Here is a 21088-nt window from a genome sequence, read left to right as displayed (position 1 = left end):
TCTTTCTCCTCCAGCAATTCTCCTATGAATCATGACACTCCCTGGCTCCTTTTTTTCACTTCTGTGTGCATCCCGTCAAGGTTTGGCCTAGGAACTGGGGATGCAGACACATGACACAAGTTCTTTTCTCTGAGAGGCTGTTGCGTCCTGCAGAGATGAGAAAGGAGAATCTAGCCCGGTTAGCTGCTTTCCACAAACTCTGCCTGGGGCCTGGGCCTTGAGCTGACAGACTTAACAGTTTCCTTTACAGCCTCGGCACACAAGGAAGAAGAGTCCCGGCCTTTCTCTTGTGAGAGGTACCTGTCCTCCACATGTTAAAAGATTCCTTGAGACTGCAGATTCTGTTTTGCTTTGGTGCCAGATGGGAGCAGGGGCTCCAAGGAGTCCCCTGGATAGGACTGAGAGCTTCTATGGCTTCCCAATTGCCTCTTTGCCAACGTACACGCTGATGTTCAGGACAAAAGGCTTAAGAATCAGATCTCTGGGCAGGCCAAGGACACCGAAGCCACTTTAGACTTTAACAGGCCCGGGAGATTAGTCATTCAGGCAGCCAAGCATGGGCACAGTTTTCCTTAGGGCTGTTGGCCTTCTCTGCAACCCCCAAAGTCGAGCCAACCACAGAGAGGAAGGCTGACTTTCAAGGAAAATCTGAATGAGGGGCTTTCATCAGGGGGCAAAATAAGAGATGAAAACAGATTGTTGATTGCATGTTAATCAGCTGATCCTGTCTAATCCCACCCCCTGGGGTATCCAACAGCAGGAGTCTCTGAAGCCAGAAACCTGGCAAGGCTGCCGGCTGCTTACCGCCCTCGCACTGCTGCACCTACAAACACTGTCTCCCACGCAGTGCTGGCCCCTGCAGCTCACCTGCAGGTCATGCCCAGCTTTGAACTTCTGGCTCCTGTTTCTTCCTGCCCAACAACCCAAGACTGTTTTTTAGCACTTGATCCCATTCCCTTTTCATAACCTTTTATAGCCTTACTGCCTGAGTCTCCAGCCCTGAGTCTCCCTTTCTCATCCATTCTCTTTGTGCTCCTAGTAACTAAGACTCCATCTCACTGACCACACTGATGGTCCCAGCTCCTTTCTCCCTCAAATCCTACTCTTTTCCACTGCTTTTCCCACTCCACTATCACCTCTGCAACTTGGCTCTGAGCACTCAGACCCTCCCAAGGCAGGGTGCTCTTGGGGCTTCTGCTCGCCCGAGGTACTCAGTTCAGTTCAGTTGCTCAGTTCAGTTCAGTTCAGTCGCTCAGTCGTGTCCGACTCTTTGCAACCCCATGAATCGCAGCACGCCAGGCCTCCCTGTCCATCACTAACTCCCAGAGTTCACTCAGACTCACGTCCATCGAGTCAGTGATGCCATCCAGCCATCTCATCCTCTGTCATCCCCTTCTCCTCCTGCCCCCAATCCCTCCCAGCATCAGAGTCTTTTCCAATGAGTCAACTCTTTGCATGAGGTGCCCAAAGTACTGGAGTTTCAGCTTTAGCACCATTCCTTCCAAAGAAATCCCAGGGCTGATCTTCAGAATGGACTGGTTGGATCTCCTTGCAGTCCAAGGGACTCTCAGGAGTCTTCTCCAACACCACAGTTCAAAAGCATCAATTCTTCGGCATTCAGCTTTTTTCACAGTCCAACTCTCACATCCATACATGACCACAGGAAAAACTGTAGCCTTGACTAGACAGACATTTGTTGGCAAAGTAATGTCTCTGCTTTTCAATATGCTATCTAGGTTGGACATAACTTTCCTTCCAAGGAGTAAGCATCTTTTAATTTCATGGCTGCAGTCACCATCTGCAGTGATTTTGGAGCCCAAAAAAGTAAAGTCTATTTGCCATGAAGTGATGGGACCGGATGCCATGATCTTCGTTTTCTGAATGTTGAGCTTTAAGCCAACTTTCTCACTCTCCTCTTTCACTTTCATCAAGAGGCTCTGGTGCTCAGGCCTGCACAAATCTCAAAGCCCGGAGCTAGCTCCTGCAGATAGGGGAGCCACTGGCACACAGGATCTTCACCTGGCTCTCACTTCCGATAAAATCATGCATATCAGATAGTCAGCCAACTTCCCAGCTAGAAAATCCTCAGATCATAGAATTGGGAAGAACTGTATAAGTGCCTCTGGTCTGTATGTTTGTAATGAACAGCACAGCAATGACGCCGTTTCAAAGTGCTCGGTAGCCAGATCAGGGACTGTAACTCCCTCCAGTTTTCTCATCCTACCCATTTTCGGTCTTTTATGTGTTGGTGTTTCAGATTAGTACAGAAGTCTTTTAACCTTCTATGTACTTTAGTGATTTCTGTCCTGTAATCACAGCCCATTAAAATATTTACTTAATGCCACATTGAAAAAATAAAACAAAGTGGATCTGATCTGACTTCCCACCAAATGAATCCCTTGTGACGTGGCAGACAGAGGCCTTGCCCTGTGTTTTTCTGTTGTTTAGTCACTCAGTCGTGTCTGACTCTTTTTGAACCCATGGCCTGCCAGTCTTGTCTGTTCGTGGGATTTCCCAGGCAAGAATATTGGAGTAAGTTCCCATTTCCTTCTCCAGGGGATCTTCCCAATCCAAGAATCAAACCCACGTCTCCCATACTGGCAGGCAAATTCTTTAGCACTGAGCCACCAGGGAAGCCTTTGCCTGTGCAGGATAACTGTATGTGAGGGGCCCAGAGCTTCCCAGGCCCACTGTTGGATGTACTGTCTAGAACTTAAGCCTGGTTGCTCCTAACGTGTCTAAACTACTACTTCTTATTTTGTGGTCCAAGAACTTTGCTTTCAGGGCCTCTGTGAGGCCCTCTCGTCGCTCCCTCTATAACTGAGGCCAGATTTTCTTCAAACTCTTCAACAAAAATGACATATCACCACAGATGGACTGAAGGAACTGACATCAGATTTGAGCTGTCTTCTACTATATCAGACACTGGAGAGATCTGCCACTCTTCCCATTGAATTCTTTTGTTTTAGGAAGCAGTTATTTCCATTATAAAATGTTAAAATAGAATAAATAGGTCTGTTGTTATTTTTAAGTGAATGAATAGTGAAATAAATGGATAGTCTGTTTTAAATGAGAGGATACACAGTTTTAATTTCTAATATGAGCAAAAGCAATAATAGATGTAACCATCACATCTTTGGGGATCTTCGGTATTTGTTAAGAGAATAAATTTGAGAGTCTTTCAAGTATATGAAAGTAGCCTTCATGTCCTCCTTTGCATCTCGTCTTTTCTGGGACAAATTTCTCTCAAACCTCCAACAGGTCCTTACGTGACTCGGCAGCACTCCCTCCAGCTAAACCTCAGTCTGTTGGTGGTGACTCAGAGCAGGACACGCTGCCTCGAGGGCTGTGCCAGGGAACTGCCTCTCTCGCTCTAAATACTCTGGTTCCTTGAAAACATCCCAAGTTCCATGTGGGGGAGGCTTTGTCTCCTCATCAGCTCATCTCCTACTGAACTGGCAATTGCTCAGGTTCCCAGGGCTTTTTCTCACGTATTTCTAGAGAAGCAGGTCACCCCAATGCTGTCCTGGTGCAGCTGAGTTTTTGCCCCCTCTTAGAATATCACACTTCACTCTGTTAAACCCTCCCTTAGTTTAGTGTGCTGCAGTCTTCCTGAATCTCAATTCTGTCACTGAATGTATTAACTAGCCTTCCATCATCATCAACTGGCCTTCCTTCTCTGTCATCCACCAAATTGATCAATACGCCACCCGTCTCCTCCCCAGTCACTGATAAAATTATATCACACGGGATGGAATCTCCTGAGCCCCACAAAATACCCCATCCGTGTTGAGGGCAATGCATTAACAGACACAGGCGGCTATGTACAGACCTAATAGTATGGCCATCGGCCTTAATATTTCATCCTCTCCTGCACAGGACCCCGAACTTAGGACCGTGAGTGAGTCCTGCTTCCTCCTCGCACCATGCCTTCTGCTCACAGATGTAACTTGACATGTCCCCAGTTTAAGCCACCACCTCCATGGCAGGGGAACTGTTAATTAAAAAAAAAAAAATGTACTGAGACATTGTGCTATGTGTTAGAACTAAAAGACGACTCAGATGTTTTCAGATTCTAATATTCTGGGGCTGGAACTTCTGTCTTGCCAGGTCCCATACTCCCCACCTCCAGGCTCATCAGTGAGGCCACCTCCTCCCCCCGCCCCCACAGGCATACCCTTTCCCCCTGACCAGGACCCTCTAAGTCCACTCTGGCTGGCCTGGCTGCTCCTGCTGTGCCCCCAGGGGAGGGAGGGGTGTACACTCAGCAAGATTGAGGCTAGAACTCAGGGACTTTTCCTTGGAACCATCCAAGGTAGCTTCACGGTACCCTGAGCTCTGTTTGATCAGATAAGCTTCACTGGCCTGGAAACCTAACCGCAGAGTTGATGTCGTTCGCATGAGAAGAGGTTGCCAGCTCCCAGACAAATGTCCCACGCAGAGCTTTGGAGGGGAACCCATCTGTAAACACAGGACTGCGGATGTTTTGCTGGCCTGATGCCCACGCCCAGGACCTCTGACTGTCCCCAGCCTTCTCCAATCACCCTCAAATGTGGAGTTGCTGGCACGAGGCCAGGCCCTGGAAGGGAGGTGTGCAGAGTCCCCTGGCTCCAGGGGCTGCTGCCCCTCAGACTGACGGCCTCCTGCTAAAGACTGCAGTGGAAGTCCCTGGGGAGAAGCCGGGACTGAGGGGCCACCTGTGGGTCTGTCCCATAAAACTTGAGAGCCCTAAGGGCCATTGTCATGACTCCCATTGGATCCCAGGCTGGTAAACTCCAGACATTCAGGGAACAGTAGGAGCCGTAACCAGTGCAAAGGCCGCCATGGATTTTAAACCAGGAATGTTCTGGGCCCTCGTTCTTCATGTGACATTCCAGGCCTGGCTTCTCTGTGGTGCATCCCTCACCCCCAGAACCCTGAGAATCGGAAGCAACAATGATGCCTCCCGTCATAAACAGGCAGTGACTATCACAGGGAGAGCCCACCGCCTGGGTCTAGCACTCTGCTCTGCCACTCCCCGTGTCAGCTTTCTCACCTGTAAAGTGGGATCACGGCTGTCCCTGACCCGCAGGGTTATTCTGATGCCCACATGGGGCTTGGTCAGTGCGTGTTCAAGACCAATACCTCCCATAGACGCTGACTGTATCTATACGATGACGGAGCCAGGACTGTCACAAAAATTATTAGCTGTTTCTTTACAAGTGCCTTTTACCCTTTTTGGAGTGATTTTATAGACATTTATCTTCATATGAGGGCTTCCCAGGTGGGCCAGTGGCAGAGAATCCAACTGTCAAGCAAAAGACACGGGTTCGATCCCTGGGTTAAGAAGATCCCCTGGAGGAGGAAATGGTAACCCACTCCAGTATTCTTGCCTGGGAAATCTCATGAACAGAGGAGCCTGGCAGGCCTCAGTCCATGGGGTCGCAAACAGGTGGACACGACCTAGCGACTAAACAACAACAGTCTTCACGTGAGGCAGGGCAGAACAAGTCCTGTGCCCCCAGTTTTACACAGGAGAAAACTGAAAGTCAGAGAAGGTAGGCAAGCCCCTCAGGCCCCCAGCTCTTTGGTAGACTCGGGATAGTCTTCTGTTTGCCCCCACACCATGCCCTTGACCTCGACACCAGAACCCAAACGTTCTCACAAATCTCCTTCTCATCACCACCAAGCTCAAAGCACCAAGTCTGAGCTGTCCAAATATTTTTTCAGCCTTCAGCTTTTGGGTGAAAGTGATTTGGTTCAAACTTTTCCCAAACAAATTAAAGTGACACAGATAGAGGACAGGCCTCCGGGACAGAGTAAGAGACTTGGAAATCCTTCATGCCGGGGGAAAGAGGAGAGTGAAAAAGCTGACTTAAAACTCAACATTCAAAAAACGAAGATCATAGCATCCGGTCCCATCGCTTCATTACTTCATGTCAGAAAACTGTTCATCTCCTACTAAAGTAACAGAGCACCCAGCATTCTAATTTCCTCACACCCAAGGGTGCTGAAAGCCTGAGCCAAAAACTGAGGTGTCACCCACACTTTTTTTCTTTTTCTTTTAAAGGAAAAGGGCAAAGTGCATAGTTTTGCCAGTAGGTGGCGATAGAATAATGAGGCTAAAGAAGCTGAATACTTAAACATATAGATCATAAATATTTTGAACTTGGAGATCAGCCCACCCAAACTGCTAATATTCCTCAAAAAGAAATTGCAGTTCATGGAGGGTATGTGACTTGCTCAAGGTCCTACACCTGGTTAATGGCTGAGTCAAATTAAACTCACTTTTCACCATGAACCCAGAATCTACAAGAGCACAGACTTGCCTTTCACAATAGCCTGGCATCACTGAATCATGTAAAGGAGAATATCACTTCATCTGAGTGTGCTAATTGAAGTGTGCTGGAATGCTGATGGTCTTTAAGAAATGAAACAGTTGGTTACGCTCTCCGCCTTGTGAGCTGAAGGTGGGAGGAGGGGGTGGGAAGGAGGAGAAAAATAGCCATGTGGGTGTCCTTAGAGGGCTTCCTAACATGTTTTGCTGCCCCTTAAGTCCCTTCCAGACATACTCCCCCAAAAAGATCAGGGACTATCGGATAAGAATATTCACTTCCTGACATCCTTGCCACTGCATCAGCACAGGTGTGCGGTGAAGGGCATTTGCTGCTTTGATCCATTCTGCTTCAGGCACGTGGGGAGAAGCAGGGCCTCAGGAAATGAGGGGACTGCCTACCCCCTGAAGGGGTCAGATTTGTTCTGTGTGGTTCCAAGGAAAGAAACACAAATAGATGGATGAGGCAAATGTACCTGGAATGATAATGGGCATATTTGGGGTGCATATTAAGTGTGATGGGGCTTCCCTGATGGCTCAGCAGTAAAGAAACGGCCTGCAATGCGGGAGATGCGAGTTCGATCCCTGGGTCAGGAAGATCCCCTGCAGGAGGAAATGGCAACCCACTTCAGTATTCTTGCCTGGAAAACTCCATGGAAAGAGGATCCTGGCAGTCTATAGTCCATAGGGTCACAAAGAATTGGACATGACTGAATGCACACATGTGATTAAGTGTGATGAAGAACAGATGGATGGATGGTGGATAAAGGTTTCAGATTGGCATAAAGAAAAGTTTTCTCAAAGTCTCAATAGTCCAAGAAGATATGCTCTATTTTTGTTGCTGCTAAAGTAATGAGTTCCCTGTCTCTGGAGGTATTCAAGCACCTGCCAGCCACTCACTTGGTAGAGATGTTATTGAAGCAGGTTAGTGGGTTGCATTGGAACACTGGACTGGTTCAAAATTGGGGAAGGAGTACATCAAAGCTGTATATTGTCACCCTGCTTATTTAACTTCTATGCAGAGTACATCATGAGAAATGCAGGGCTGGATGAAGCACAAGCTGGAATCAAGACTGCCGGGAGAAATATCAATAATCTCAGATATGCAGATGACACCACCCTTATGGCAGAAAGCAAAGAGTAAATAAAGAGCCTGTTAATGAAGGTGAAGAAGAGAGTGAAAAAGCTGGCTTAAAACTCAATACTCAAAAAACAAAGATTATGGCATCCAGTCCCATCACTTCATGGGAAACAATGGAAACAGTGAGAGAGTTTATTTTCTTGGGCTCCAAAATCATTGCAGATGGTTACTGCAGCCATGAAATTAAAAGATGCTTGCTCCTTGGACAAAAAGCTATAACAAACCTAGACAGCATATTAAGAAGCAGAGATTAACTTTGCCAACAAAAGTCCATCTAGTCAAAGCTATGGTTTTTCCAGTGAGAGTTGGACCATAAAGAAGGCTGAGAGCCAAAGAATTGATGCGTTTGAACTGTGGTGTTGGAGAAGACTCTTGCAAGTCCCTTGGACTGCAAGGAGATCAAACCAGTCCATCCTAAAGGAAATCAGTCCTGAATATTCATTGGAGGGGCTGATGCTGCAGCTCCAATACTTTGGTCACCTGATGCGAAGAGTCGACCTATTGGAAAAAGACCCTGAGGCTGGAAAAGATCAATGGCAGGAGGAGAAGGGGACGACAAAGGATGAGATGGTTGGATGGCTTCATTGACTCAATGGACATGAGTTTGAGCAAGCTCCAGGAGAAGATGAAGGACAGGGAAGCCTGGTGTGCTGCAGCCCATGGGGTCACAAAGAGTCGGACATGACTGAGCGACTGAACAACAATGGTGGTTTCTTCGAATTGCATGAGCTTTTAGTTCCCCTTGAATTTCAGGACTGCTATTATTCCATGGTTATTGGTGCATAGTGAAAGGAACAAAAGAGTAAAGACGTTTTTGTCCCTGACTTTAAGAACTTTAAATAAGAAAATCACACAGATTTCAGGTTGCTTCATCCCAAAGTCTGGTCTTGGGTTTCTTTACTAAGCTTTCTGCCATAATTAGAAAATGTTATCATTCTGGCAGTTCACTTGAGGGCTTCTGCTGGTTTCATCTAACTAATGAGTTTGTTTTTTTCTTTAATCCTGAAAATCAGGGGAACCTGCCTTGTGGAAACCTGAATCAGTCCTTCTCGATGCAGGTAATTATACAGCCCATCCTTCTGGCGATAACTAGATCAAGATTCTTAGGATTACAGCAAATGGCACAGAAGTCAAGCTCTGCTACAGAAGACTCCTCCAGTGCCACCTCCAACGTTAGGTGTCTGGTGGCCAGGCAAAGGGCCCACTGAAACCCCCACAGGGAGGACTGGGTCAGGGACAAGACTGGATTCACAGAGAGGGAAGGAAATGTGAAGACAGAAGGCAGTGAGTTCCCAGCCCCGAAAATGGGTTAGACCCTCACTCCATCTGGGCGCACACCTTAATTTCCTTCTATTTCATCTTCCTTCTTTGCAAATGGGATTCAGGTTTTTTCTTCACATGAATGAATGTTGTTCCCTATTTACTACATTAAGTGTTTAAAACTCCAACAGCAAACACAGTTTTCAGACTCTTGGTGCAAGGGCAGATTTTGCTGGTTTGGGGGCGGGGGAATATGGAGGAGAGGACTCGGGCCTCTGGATGTGTATTTCTTCCCCTCCCAGGACTCCTGGCTGAGAAATGCCATTAGTGAATTTTTTTAATGATTTGAGGAAGTGGGATGAGCAAGCTGACCTTTAATGGGAAGATGAAATCATGTGCTTTGCAAATTGGAAAAACTAACAAAGCCAGGAGAAATCTCACCCCACCCAAGAGTGGAGTCCCGAGCACCTTCCTCCATGGAGGTGGGGGACTCTTGGTGGGCGTTCCCCAGCATCCCAGAATCAGGAGACTCACTTCCGGTGCTGCAATTACACTTTGCCGAGAAACTCATTGGCCTTTCTAAGCCTTAAAAGACTATTGTCTTTATTTCCTTATATGAAATATTTGTGAATGTGGCTCCCAGGTAAACAGCTCTAAAGAAAACCCTGAAGCTGAAATTCAGTTCACATACACACACGCCCTCTCAAAGCACTAATCCTTTTGTTTCTGCGTCTGGTCTCAGAGTGCAGGAGGGGACAGGCTGCAGTGTAGACCCTCTTGTTTGTTTGAGCTGCTAGTATCTCATCTCTTCTCCCCTGGTCTACACCCAACCCCGTCCTCGGTCTCACTGATCTTTGTTCATCAACTCAGTCACTGAATATTGACTGAGGACCACGGGGAAGGTTTATGTGATGGGAGAGACTCATCCCTGACCTCAAGATTTTCAGAATTGTATGGAGGGATAATTTACACTGGCAAAGTGCTTAATGCTTTCAGATAAGAAGGCTAAGGCTCAGACAGATTAAGCTAAGGGGCTGTAGAAGACAGATCTGAACACACCTGACTTCAAATGCCCGTGAGCACCCAGAGGAGTGCTGTGTCTCTATTGCGCTGTCCGCGAATATTCATTCTTATCTCCTCAGATGGGGGAGGTATGGAGAAGAGCACAGTTAGCAGTAAGCCCAGCCCCTGGAGCTGAGTGTGAATATCCATTTTGTCCCCATCCCTGGGGTGAGGCCAGATGCTTCCTGTTCTTGTAAGTCACCAAAAGTTTTACTGCTCTTTCCAGGATTTGTTCCAAAAGAAGAATTAAGCACACAGTCTTTGGAGCCAGCATCCCAGGGAGATCCAAGTAAGTTAATTGACAACTAGAAACCCCTAGTGGCTTTGACATCTGATCTGCTCTCTCTCCCCTCTGCCCACTCACTCCCACCCACACCCGCCTCTCTCCTACCCTGGATCTATTTATCTCTCTTCTGTCACTTTGTTCTAAAGGAAAAGGGAAGCTTCTGAAGGATTTAAACTATCTGTGTGCAAGAGGGGGAGAGGATCAGATGTTTAAAATGTCACTATGGCAACAGGGTGGGGTGGAACGGGGAGACAAGAGTGAATGAAAGGAGACTGGCTTGCCAGTGACGATGGAGGTCTGCAGAGATGATGGTACACAGAGCTCGGGGTGGGAAGCGTAAATGGAGAGAAACGGGCAAATCCAAGAGAGAAAGAAAGAAGCTAGAGGGGTGGAGTGAAGACAGGGAGCAATTAAAGATGATTTGAACAACTGGAGCTGCCATGAGGACCACTGGAGTTGGAACAGGTTGGGGCAGGAAAGCGTTTATATCTATCATCTTCTGTAAGACATTCAGTCTAGCAGAGAGTTGGCTACCCTGACATTCAGAAACAATAGTCCAGCTGGAAATTTAGAGTTGGAAGATGATGAGGGCAAAACCAAGGTTTTGAGAACCGAAAGTGTGACCCAGGGAGACAGGTTACAGTAAGAAGAAACAGGGGACTTAAACCTGAAGATCTCTGATACTAACTGGGTGGAAGAGAAGCCACCCAAGGATACAAGAAAGAGAGCAGAGAAAAAGAGGGAAACCAGGAGGGAGCTGTGTGTTGCAAGCATCTGCAAATTCCCCCAGAAAGCCCTGACAAGTCAGCCACCAATGGGCTGCGAGTCTCAACTCACCTATATGTGAGAATCACCTGCAGACATCTTAAAAAATGAAAGATGCCACTTCTTGCCTCATACCTACTGAGTCTCCCTTGATTTTGCCACTCTAAGTGTGGTTTGAGAACCAGCAGCATCAGGTATCACCTGGGAGCTTGTTAGAGATGCAAACTCTCAGGGTCCACCCGAGACTTACTGAATCAAGCAATTCCTTTGCACATCAACCCTTGAGAAGCACCGCCTAGAGTGATTCCCAGGCATCTTTATTTGTCGAAGCTGCATAAGGAACTCAGATATTTATCCAGGGTTAAAAGACACTGGCCTAATATATTGGTCAACACAAAGCATTCATCTATAAAACTGTACCATGTTGAAGAATACCAAAGCAATTAAGAAAATTGGTAGATTGATTCCTGCAGATACTCTGTCTTACCTTTCCTTCCTCCTCTTCCATCCTCGGTGAGCATAATGCATTGCTCACGCTGAACACTTCATGACCCAGTTCTGTCCCTTTGTACTGACACTGTCATCTTCACATCAGCATGCCTTCATCTTTACGTGAGAAAGCCACTAGGGTCTCAGTGAGCACATGCCCTGAGGGTGAGCCACTGTCATTCAAACATTCTTGGGTGCAAATCAAAACTACAACGAGGTATCATCTGACACTCATCAGAATGGCCATCATCGAAAAATCTACAAGCAATAAATGCTGGAGAGGGTGGAGACAAAAGGGAACCCTCCTGCATTGGTGGGAATGTAAATTGACACAGCCACTGTGGAAAACAGTATGGAGACGCCTTAAAAATCTGAACATAGGGCTACCATGTGACCAAGCAATCCTACTCCTGGGCATATATCCAGAGAAAACCAGAATTGAAAGAGATACACACACCTCAGTGTCCATTGCAGTGCTATTTACAATAGCCAGGATACGGAAGCAACCTAAATCTCCATCAGCAAAGGAATGGATAAAGAAGATCTAGTACATACATGCAATGGAATATTACTCAGCCATAAAAAGGAATGAAACGCTGCCATTTGCAGAGACATGGATGACACAGAGACTCACTCAGAGTGAAGTCAGAAAAACAAATATTGTATATTAATGCATATATACGGAATCTAGAAAAGTGGTATAGATCATCTTATTTGCAAAGCAGAGATAGAGACACAGACATAGAGAAAAAACATGGGGATATCAAGGAGCAAAGCTGGGGTGGGATGAATTGGGAGTTTGGAATTGACATATAGAGATTATTGATACTATGTATTAAATTGATAACTAATGAGAATCTGCTGTATAGAGCAGGGAATTCACTGCTTTGTGGTGACCTAAATGGGAAGGAAATCCAAAAAAAAGAGGGGATATATGCAAATATATTGCTGATTCACTTTGCTGTACAGCAGAAACTAACACAACATTGTAAAGCAACTGTACTCCAATAAAAATGAATTTTAAACATTTCTTGGAAAAGAGGAGCAAAGTTAACCCCAGTTTCAGCCATTAGGCTGAGTGAAGAGAATGAAGTAAATAAACACTTTGCTTCTTAAAACCTATGAAATCAATGTCTCAATCCTGAACATAGCTCAAGATGTAAGAAATAAGGAGAAAAAAAATGGTCTAGGAAGAACCAAAATAGATGCTACAAAATCCATGTACTCTTGTTTGGCCCTTACTCTAATTAAGTTATTCTTTTCTCTAAATAAAAAAATAAAGGAATTTCATGTAAAAAGGCATATTGAACTACGCTGCTGACATCTGAAAGAAAAAGTTCTCTTCAGGCGTGCTTCTCAAACTTTAATGTGCACATCAATCATCTGGGGATCTTGCTAAACTGGAATCTGATTCTATATGTCCAGGTGGAGCCTGGGCATTCACATTTCCAGCAAACTGTTGGTGCTGGTGCGCCGCAAGCCCTAAAGAGCACCACTGCCACCTGCTGGCGGCAATTCACATCACAAGCCTGGACCTAGGAAAGAGTGGGAATAGCCCTGTTTGGGAAACATGCCAAGCCATAGAGTAGTTCTGCTGTTCTTTTGCTTGATTCTTGACTTTCAGTCAGTTCAGTTCAGTCGCTAAGTCGTGTCTGATTCATTGCGACCCCATGGACTGCAGCACGCCAGGCTTTCCTATCCATCACCAACTCCCGGAGCTTACTCAAACTACTGTCCATCAAGTCAGTGATACCATCCAACCATCTCATCCTCTGTCATCCCCTTCTCTCCTGCCTTCCATCTTTCCCAGCATCAGGGTCTTTTCCAATGAGTCAGTTCTTCACTTCAGGTGGCCAAAGTATTAGAGCTTCAGCATCAGTCCTTCCAATGAATATTCAGGACATCTCCTTTAGGATGGACTGGTTGGATCTCCTTGCTGTCCAAGGGACTCTCAAGAGTCTTCTCCAAAACCACAGTTCAAAAGCATCAATTCTTCAGTGCTCAGCTTTCTTTATAGTCCAACTCTCACATCCATACTTGACTACTGGAAAAACCATAGCTTTGACTAGATGGGCCTTTGTCGGCAATGTCTCTGCTTTTTAATATGCTGCCTAGGTTGGTTATAGCTTTTCTTCCAAGGAGCGACTTTTAATTTCATGGCTGCAGTCACCATCTGCAGTGATTTTGGAGCCCAAGAAAATAAAGTCTCTCACTGTTTCCACGGTTTCCCCATCTATTTGCCATGAAGTGATGGGACCACATGCCATGATCTTAGATTTCTGAATGTTGAGCTTTAAGCCAACTTTTTCACTCTCCTCTTTCACTTTCATCAAGAGGCTCTCTAGTTCCTCTTCACTTTCTGCCATTAGGGTGGTGTCATCTGCATATCTGAGGTTGTTGATATTTCTCCTGGAAATCTTGATTCCAGCTTGTGCTTCATCCAGCCCAGCATTTCACATGATGTAATCTGCATATAAGTCAAATAAGCAGGGTGACAATATACAGCTTTTACATACTCCTTTCCTGATTTGGAACCAGTCTGTTGTTCCATGTCCAGTTCTAATTGTTGCTTCTTGACCTGCATACAGATTTCTCAGGAGGCAGCTCAGGTGGTCTGGTATTCCCATCTCTTTCAGAATTTTCCATGGTTTGTTGTGATCCACACAGTCAAAGGCTTTGGCATAGTCAGTAAAGAAGAAGTAGATGTTTTTCTGGAACTCTCTTCCTTTTTCAATGATCCAGCGGATGTTGACAATTTGATTTCTGGTTCCTCTGCCTTTTCTAAATCCAGCTTGAACATCTGGAAGTTCTTGGTTCACATACTGTTGAAGCCTTGCTTGGAGAATTTTGAGCATTACTTTACTAGCGTGTGAGATGAGTGCAATTGTGTGATAGTTTGAACATTCTTTGGCATTGCCTTTCTTTGGGATTGGAATGAAAACTGACCTTTTCCAGTCCTGTGGCCACTGCTGAGTTTTCCAAATTTGCTGGCATAATGAGTGCAGCACTTTCACAGCATCATCGTTTAGGATTTGAAATGGCTCAACTGGAATTCCATCACCTCCACTAGCTTTGTTCATAGTGATGCTTCCCAAGGTCCACTTGACTTCTTATTCCAGGATATCTGGCTCTAGGTGAGTGATCACACTGTTGTGGTTATCTGGGTCATGAGGATCTTTTTTGTATAGTTCCTCTGTGTATTGTTGCCACCTCTTCTTAATATCTTCTGCTTCTGCTGTAAGTCATATGTTATAAGTCATACAGTCATAGCAAATACCCTCTTCCAACAACACAAGAGAAGACTCCACACATGGACATCACCAGATGGTCAACACCAAAATCAGGTTGATTATATTCTTTGCAGCCAAAGATAGAGAAGCTCTATACAGTCAGCAAAAACAAGACTGGGAGCTGACTGTGGCTCAGATCATAAACTCCTTATTGCCAAATTCAGACTTAAAGAAAATAGGGAAAACCACTAAACTATTCAGGTATGACCTAAATCAAATCCCTTACGATTATATAGTGGAAGTGACAAACAAATTGAAGGGATTAGATCTGATAGACAGAATGCCTGAAGAACTGTGGATGGAGGTTCATGACATTGTACAGGAGGCAGGGATCAAGACCATCCCCAAGAAAAAGAAATGCAAAAAGGCAAAATGGTTTCTGAGGAGGCCTTACAAATAGCTGAGAAAAGAAGAGAAGTGAAAGGCAAAGGAGAAAAGGAAAGCTATACCCATTTGAATGCAGAGTTCCAAAGAACAGCAAGAAGAGATAAGAAAGCCTTCCTCAGTGATCAATGCAAAGAAATAGAGGAAAACAATACAGTAGAAAAGACGAGAGATCTCCTCAAGAAAATTAGAGACACCAAGGGAACATTCTTGACTTTAGTGGCATCTTTAAACTTCACTTCTTGATTTCATTTGCTTCTTCCAATCTTCATCTCAAGGATCATGCTTGGGCATAGGCAGTTTGGAGGCAGCAAAGGACAGGGGTAGCCAGCTGAATGAGAAGAGTTGGCAGGCCCCAAACGTCCAGGCAGACAGGGTCTAAAAGCTTACGAGGTCTCCAGTGAGCCCGGGCGCTGATTCCAGACGGAGTGAAGTCAGCCAGGCCCAGAGAGGTCCCTGTCATTACCTACTTCTCCTCTGGTTTTGATTGCCATGCACCACAGCAAGAAAACAAGGCGTTTTCTCAGAACCTTTTCCCTTCACGTCCAGTTCTGTAGTATTACTCTTTACTAAGCATTCCTCAACAGTTCTGTTTAAAAGTGTATCAACTCATGTCCATTTCTTGCTTTCATTAATGTCTATATGTGCTATGTGCTCGGTCTCTCAGTCGTGTCTGACTCTTTTGAAACCCCATGAACTATAGCCCTCCAGGCTCCTCTGTCCATGGAATTCTCCAGGCAGGAATACTGGAGAGGGTAGCCATTCCCTTCTGTAAGGAATCTTCCTGACCCAGGGATCAAACCTGGGTCTCCTGCATTTCAGGCAGATTCTTTACAGTCTGAGCCCACACATTTTCATATACATACACACATAATATATATATTAGGGCTTGCAGGTGGCGCTCGTGGTAGGAAGTAACAACCCACCCTAGTATTCTTGCCTGGAGAATCCCATGGACAGAGGAGCCTGGCAGGCTCCAAAGGGGTCGCAAAGTGATCAATACAACTTAGCAACTGAACACAACAGCTGACATGGTCTGAGCTAGGACACCATTCTGAGGGCCTTCTTAGACTTGACTTGGAGGTCTGGCTTTTGAAGTCTGTAATTGTGGCTAATACAGAGAATTCTACAACAACCATGGAAATAAGTACCAGCCCAAGTATCTGTGATCTTGGTGCCCAGTGAAAATGTGCTGTGAATATAAATAAATAAGTATATCTTGCATCTTGCTACTTTTTTTTTTTTAACTTTCTTTTCATTGCAATCTCAGGCAGCTCTGGTTGAGGAAGAGGGGAGTGGGCGGTGAATGCAATGAGAGAGGAGCAGAATAACAGAGTCCTTTTCCGCTTCTCAGGCTGCAAAGTTGACTTGTCGTTTTTAATTGATGGGAGCTCGAGCATCGGCAAACGTCGATTCCGAATCCAGAAGCAGTTTCTGACCGACGTCGCCCAGACTCTTGACATTGGCCCCGCTGGCCCACTAATGGGTGTTGTTCAGTATGGGTAAGTGTGGCTCTGAACTAGAAAACCAGGGCATGACCCTCGTTTCATTCTGTGCCAGAAAAGAAAAATATCCATACATCTAGAGCACAGCAGATTCATTCTCTTCCTTGATACAGACATAAATGAGAGAAACTGAAACAATCCAGATGCCAATGAAGAAATCTGAGGCCTCCAGAAGGAGGAACAGGTTAATCAACACTCGAAAGTAAATGGCATTTGCACTCCTGATTGGTAGAGAGAATATTTGGGGACTAAGAGAGCTGGGTTCAAGTTTTCGCTTAGCCAATAGCAGGCTGTGTGGCCTTGAGCTAAGGCCTTCACTTCTCTCTCAGGCAATTTCCCTTTCAACCCTGACTCCTCGAGTATTAGTTTGAGGGGCTCCTGTGCTACCTTATAGGTGTGTGTGTACTAAGTCATTTCAGTTGTGTCCAACTCTCTGTGACCCCATGGACTATAGCCCGCCAGGCTATAGTCCATTGGATTCTCCAGGCAAGGAGACTGGAGTGGGTAGTCATGCCCTCCTCCAGGGCATCTTCCCAACCCAGAGATTGAATCCAGGGCTCTTATATCTCCTTCATTGGCAAGAGGGTTCTTTACCACTAGCTGGGAAGACCAAAAAGTCTGTAGCAGAGGTCTCACTTGTAGGTGAGATGACCAGAAATCATGGTCCTCTGGGTTGAACTTTCTCCTTTCTCCCGATAACCTGAGGCCTCTGCACTGGTGTGGGGAAGGCTTCCCTGGCAATGGGGAGCACTGCAGGAGGTGGGGGGTGCAGTGGCTGACTGAGGATAGCTGACTATCCTCAATTCAGTCTACTCTTCTACATAGGATAGAAATTGAGGGCTCATACTGATGTCCACCCTCAACTTTTCTCTTATTGGGGATAATAAATGAATCTTATTTCACATGCAATAGATTCCACTTTAAAGCAGATTTATAGAAATCAACTAGAAATAAGTAATCAAAAGAGCAAACAAGCTCAAATCTCAAATCATAGGTGGCCTTTTGATCAAGAACCATTAAGGGCAGGATAACTGTCATATTTTCCACAAAGGATCTAGACACAACCTTCATTCCCCAGATCTGTAGCTCAGCCTTGGCCTTGGAAACTAACTTAGGCCTTGGTACCTCTTGCTCAGAAGCCGCAGTTATAGCTTATTTGTGCTTTGTGACAAGTTAAAAATAAACCTGCCAACAGCCAGGAGGTCTCCAGACCCTTCAAACATTTAGAGCAGCACTTTAACCAACGTTGTTATGTCAAATACACTAGGATATTTAGTTTTGAGATCTCCAAAGGCATAAAACTGCTTTGCTTTCACAAGGGCCTATAACATTTGTATTTTTAGAATTAAATTCCATTAACATATATAGCACCACCTTCTATTTCAGTGAAGAAAAATCGCTGAGTTAAGTGGCACTTGTATACAATCCGAGTCAAATATATAAAAATAAACACTTGCTACAAATGTTAATTCTCACTGTCAGATGTTCTGGAACCTTTTATCTTGAAGTAGGAAAATATGTGGTTTGGGCCATTGTTTTCTTGTATTTCAACACGCCAACCTGTTTTCATTCCTGTTTTTCTTTTTAAAGATAGCAAATGAATAGCAGGCTTCTCTGGGGAGGAAATGTAAGTGTTTTAGTGCAGATGTCCCTGGTCAGTTTATTGAGGGATTTAAAGCTTGGTGTGTCATCTTGCATTAAAAAATAGCTGCTTTAAAATCTGTGTATACCAAAGTTTATAGGATAATATGAAAATAAGGCGATAAATATGTCAAGGAAAAGAAAAATGACAGGCAGACTGTTTGGTGTGCTGATGGGAACACGGATTAAAGAATAAATGCAGCAAGGTAGGAAAAACAATTCAATAAAGGCTTCTTCCTCTCAAAATAACATTTTCTCCCACTGTGTTCTTAACGTCATCACCATTTACAGGGAAGAGTCTATCTCCACGCTTTCCAATGTCACTTTCTAAAAATACCTTTGCTGTTTGTCCTTTTTTCCCATCCCGGATCCTTATTAATTTAAAGCCCTTAAGGGAAATGTGTCTGTTTTCCTTCACTTTCTGCTCACACAAGCCGATCGATCATCTTCGGCCTCAGGGTGGGGTGGAAAGCACAAGGAACTGGTAACAGGACGTCTTGAATTCACTGGGATTCAAGCCTTTGCTCCACTGGGTGACCTTAGGCAAGTCACTTAGCCTCTCCAGGTAAGAGCTGCCATCGGTGACGTCCGGGGCAGGCGGAGCAGCTGATTTATTAGGGCTCTGCCAGCCCAGATGTTCTGTAATTCAGTGACTGGCTCTGTACTAAGAAGACAGCCAATCAATGGACGTTGGGCGAACCCATTGGAAGCGCTTCCTCTCCCTTCCAGCTTCGGGTTCTGAATAGGTGTGTGAGTGATGAGCAAGGAAACAATGGCCGCACAGAGGTTATACGTCCGTCGGGGAACAAAATCAGCTGGAGAAAAGCGCCAGGAGGGCGTAATGAGGCTGAAGGGGAAATCCATGCACCCAGAAGTAAAAGCTGAAAATGCTTTTATATCTGCCCCGGCTCTCCCGTCCATTCTTTCTCCAGCAAATGGTCTTAGTGTGCAGAGGCGGAGCGTGGGGGGCAGGGAATGGTGAGGGGCAGAGGTCGACGCAGATCTGAAGTCAGTGTTTCTGGAAGAGGCTCACCAGTGTTTGGCTGGCTAGGAAACTGGTCCCCTTTCTGGCCCTTTGGGTTCTCACTGGATTCTAGTACTCATGTCACGACCCGTCACTGGGGATCAGCCCCATTCTCTCAGAATCGCAGTGCAGTGGGGGCCCTAGAAAGCTCGTGCTTCCACCTCCTCATGTTACAGTAAGGAAACAGGCTCTAAAAGGAATGCCCACCCCGCCAGGAACAAGCTCCCAAGGTGAGGCGTAGGCTGGGAAGGAGCTGGCAGAGGTGGGAGGACTCGGAGCTCCCTATTCCTCCTCTCGGGTTTCTCACCCCCATCAGCGCTGCCCGGGTCCACGTGAAAGATTCCCCCAGAACATTCTTTCGCTTGGCTTTCCGTAGAGCTGAGGCAGAACTTAGACTTTTGAGGGATTTAGAAGCCTCATACTATGAACACGAAACAGAAGGCAAATAAGAAATAAAAATATGAGAAGCAGAACAATGGCCTGATGAACAAAATGCAGAGCTTGTTCTGCCTGCTGGTCCCTAAGCATCCTACACAGAGATACTTTGGGTACAGGAGACAGAAACCAGCCCAGGCAAGCAGGTGAAAGGAGAGTGATGTCACAGGATTGGCAGGTCACTGGTCCCCTCCCTCTTTCTTTCCTGCATCTCCTCGGCTCTCTGCTTGTCCTCTGTCCTTCCCCCCAGTGGCCCAGCATCATCCCCTGCCAGGCTCATGGCTTCTGCCCCTTTCTGTAACTTCTCCTTTCACTGGCTGGGTTCCTGCTTCTGGTCCAGGCCAGGGGGAGCTCTTCAGCCCGGGTGGTGCCAACCTTCTCGGTCTCCCACATCCCCTCTCTGCACACGCAGAGGCTTGGAACCCAAGATCGCGTTAACCTTTCAGCAACCACAGCGTTCCTTCCACAGTCATCACGCACCTCCAGTAAGAGTCCACATTCGATACAGACCCAGAGAGGCTGAGTGACTTCCCTAAAAACACACAGCTAATGCTTGGCCACTAGGGAGAAGACAGATATTAAATCTTGGGTTAATCTCTAAGATGTGAAACCAAATTGACTTCAAAGATTTTGCTTCTCTGCCAAGAAAGCTCCTGATGATTGAAGTTTTCCACCAAACTGAGGACTGAGACCCTGTTGAAGAAAAGGCCAAGGACCAAGCCCTCATTTTGCACACTTGGTCTCATTTTAGAATTAAGCAGCCAACAGGCTTGTGGTTGCGCTTAAGACCAATGGGAACACTAAGAGGCTAGAAGAAAGAATGGCCAGACAAGTAGCTATTCGGTGAACTGTAGCAAACTGAACAGTGAAGCCAAGCAGGTTACATTTTAGCTGCTGCCTGGATCCACGGGTGCTGAATACCCTCTGGACCTTCAATATAATGTTGTCTTCATCCCCAGTTTCAGTACAAATGGAACAGAATTGTACATGTTCTTCTGAACTTTGTAATCTACCCAAGGGTACCAACACTGGAAAACAAGCTATCGAATAAAGCAAAATATTGGTTGTTCTTCATTTCAAAATGAAATCCTTTTCTTTGCCCATGGTTCTCTGACAGGTGTCCTGTGTTTTAGCTCAAAGTTGGGCTGCATTTCCTTACTTTACTTCTCAGCCCACCCAACTCAGCCCAGACTGAACACCCTCAGTCACATTCAGTTGAGCCTCCCTTCCTGCCCCCCAAAGCAGGGAGCTCAGAGGCTCCCGTGGACCGGCTGAGCCGTCCAGTGTGGGGCATCCAGAGTCAGGAGAAGAAACCAGGGGTTGGGTATGGTGCGATGGGCAGAATAATGGCTGTGAAGCTCCCCACGTCTGACTCCCTGGAATCCACGGCTGTGATAACTCACTGAGGCAACAACCTTCCTGGCTGTGTGGAATCAATTCACTGGTTTCCCATGAAACAGCAAAAACTGGCTTCATAAACCTATCATTTCCAG

The 21088-nt window shown here is 45.9% G+C and overlaps 1 protein-coding gene across 2 annotated transcripts in view; it reads left to right on the top strand.

Moving 5' to 3' along the window:
• VIT (vitrin) overlaps positions 1-21088 on the top strand; it is a 125032-nt gene that overhangs the window by 80432 nt on the left and 23512 nt on the right. For both annotated transcript variants that reach the window (XM_070379737.1, XM_005901911.3), the window contains 3 exons: positions 8468-8512; positions 10003-10065; positions 16345-16492. In XM_070379737.1, the coding sequence (XP_070235838.1) occupies positions 8468-8512; positions 10003-10065; positions 16345-16492 (256 nt within the window). The remainder of the gene's footprint in view (positions 1-8467; positions 8513-10002; positions 10066-16344; positions 16493-21088) is intronic.

The sequence above is a fragment of the Bos mutus genome, chromosome 11 (genome assembly GCF_027580195.1).
Source record: "Bos mutus isolate GX-2022 chromosome 11, NWIPB_WYAK_1.1, whole genome shotgun sequence".
Lineage (NCBI taxonomy): Eukaryota > Metazoa > Chordata > Mammalia > Artiodactyla > Bovidae > Bos > Bos mutus.
Note: the sequence above shows the minus strand (reverse complement) of the source record. Positions and strands in the feature narration are given on the sequence as shown.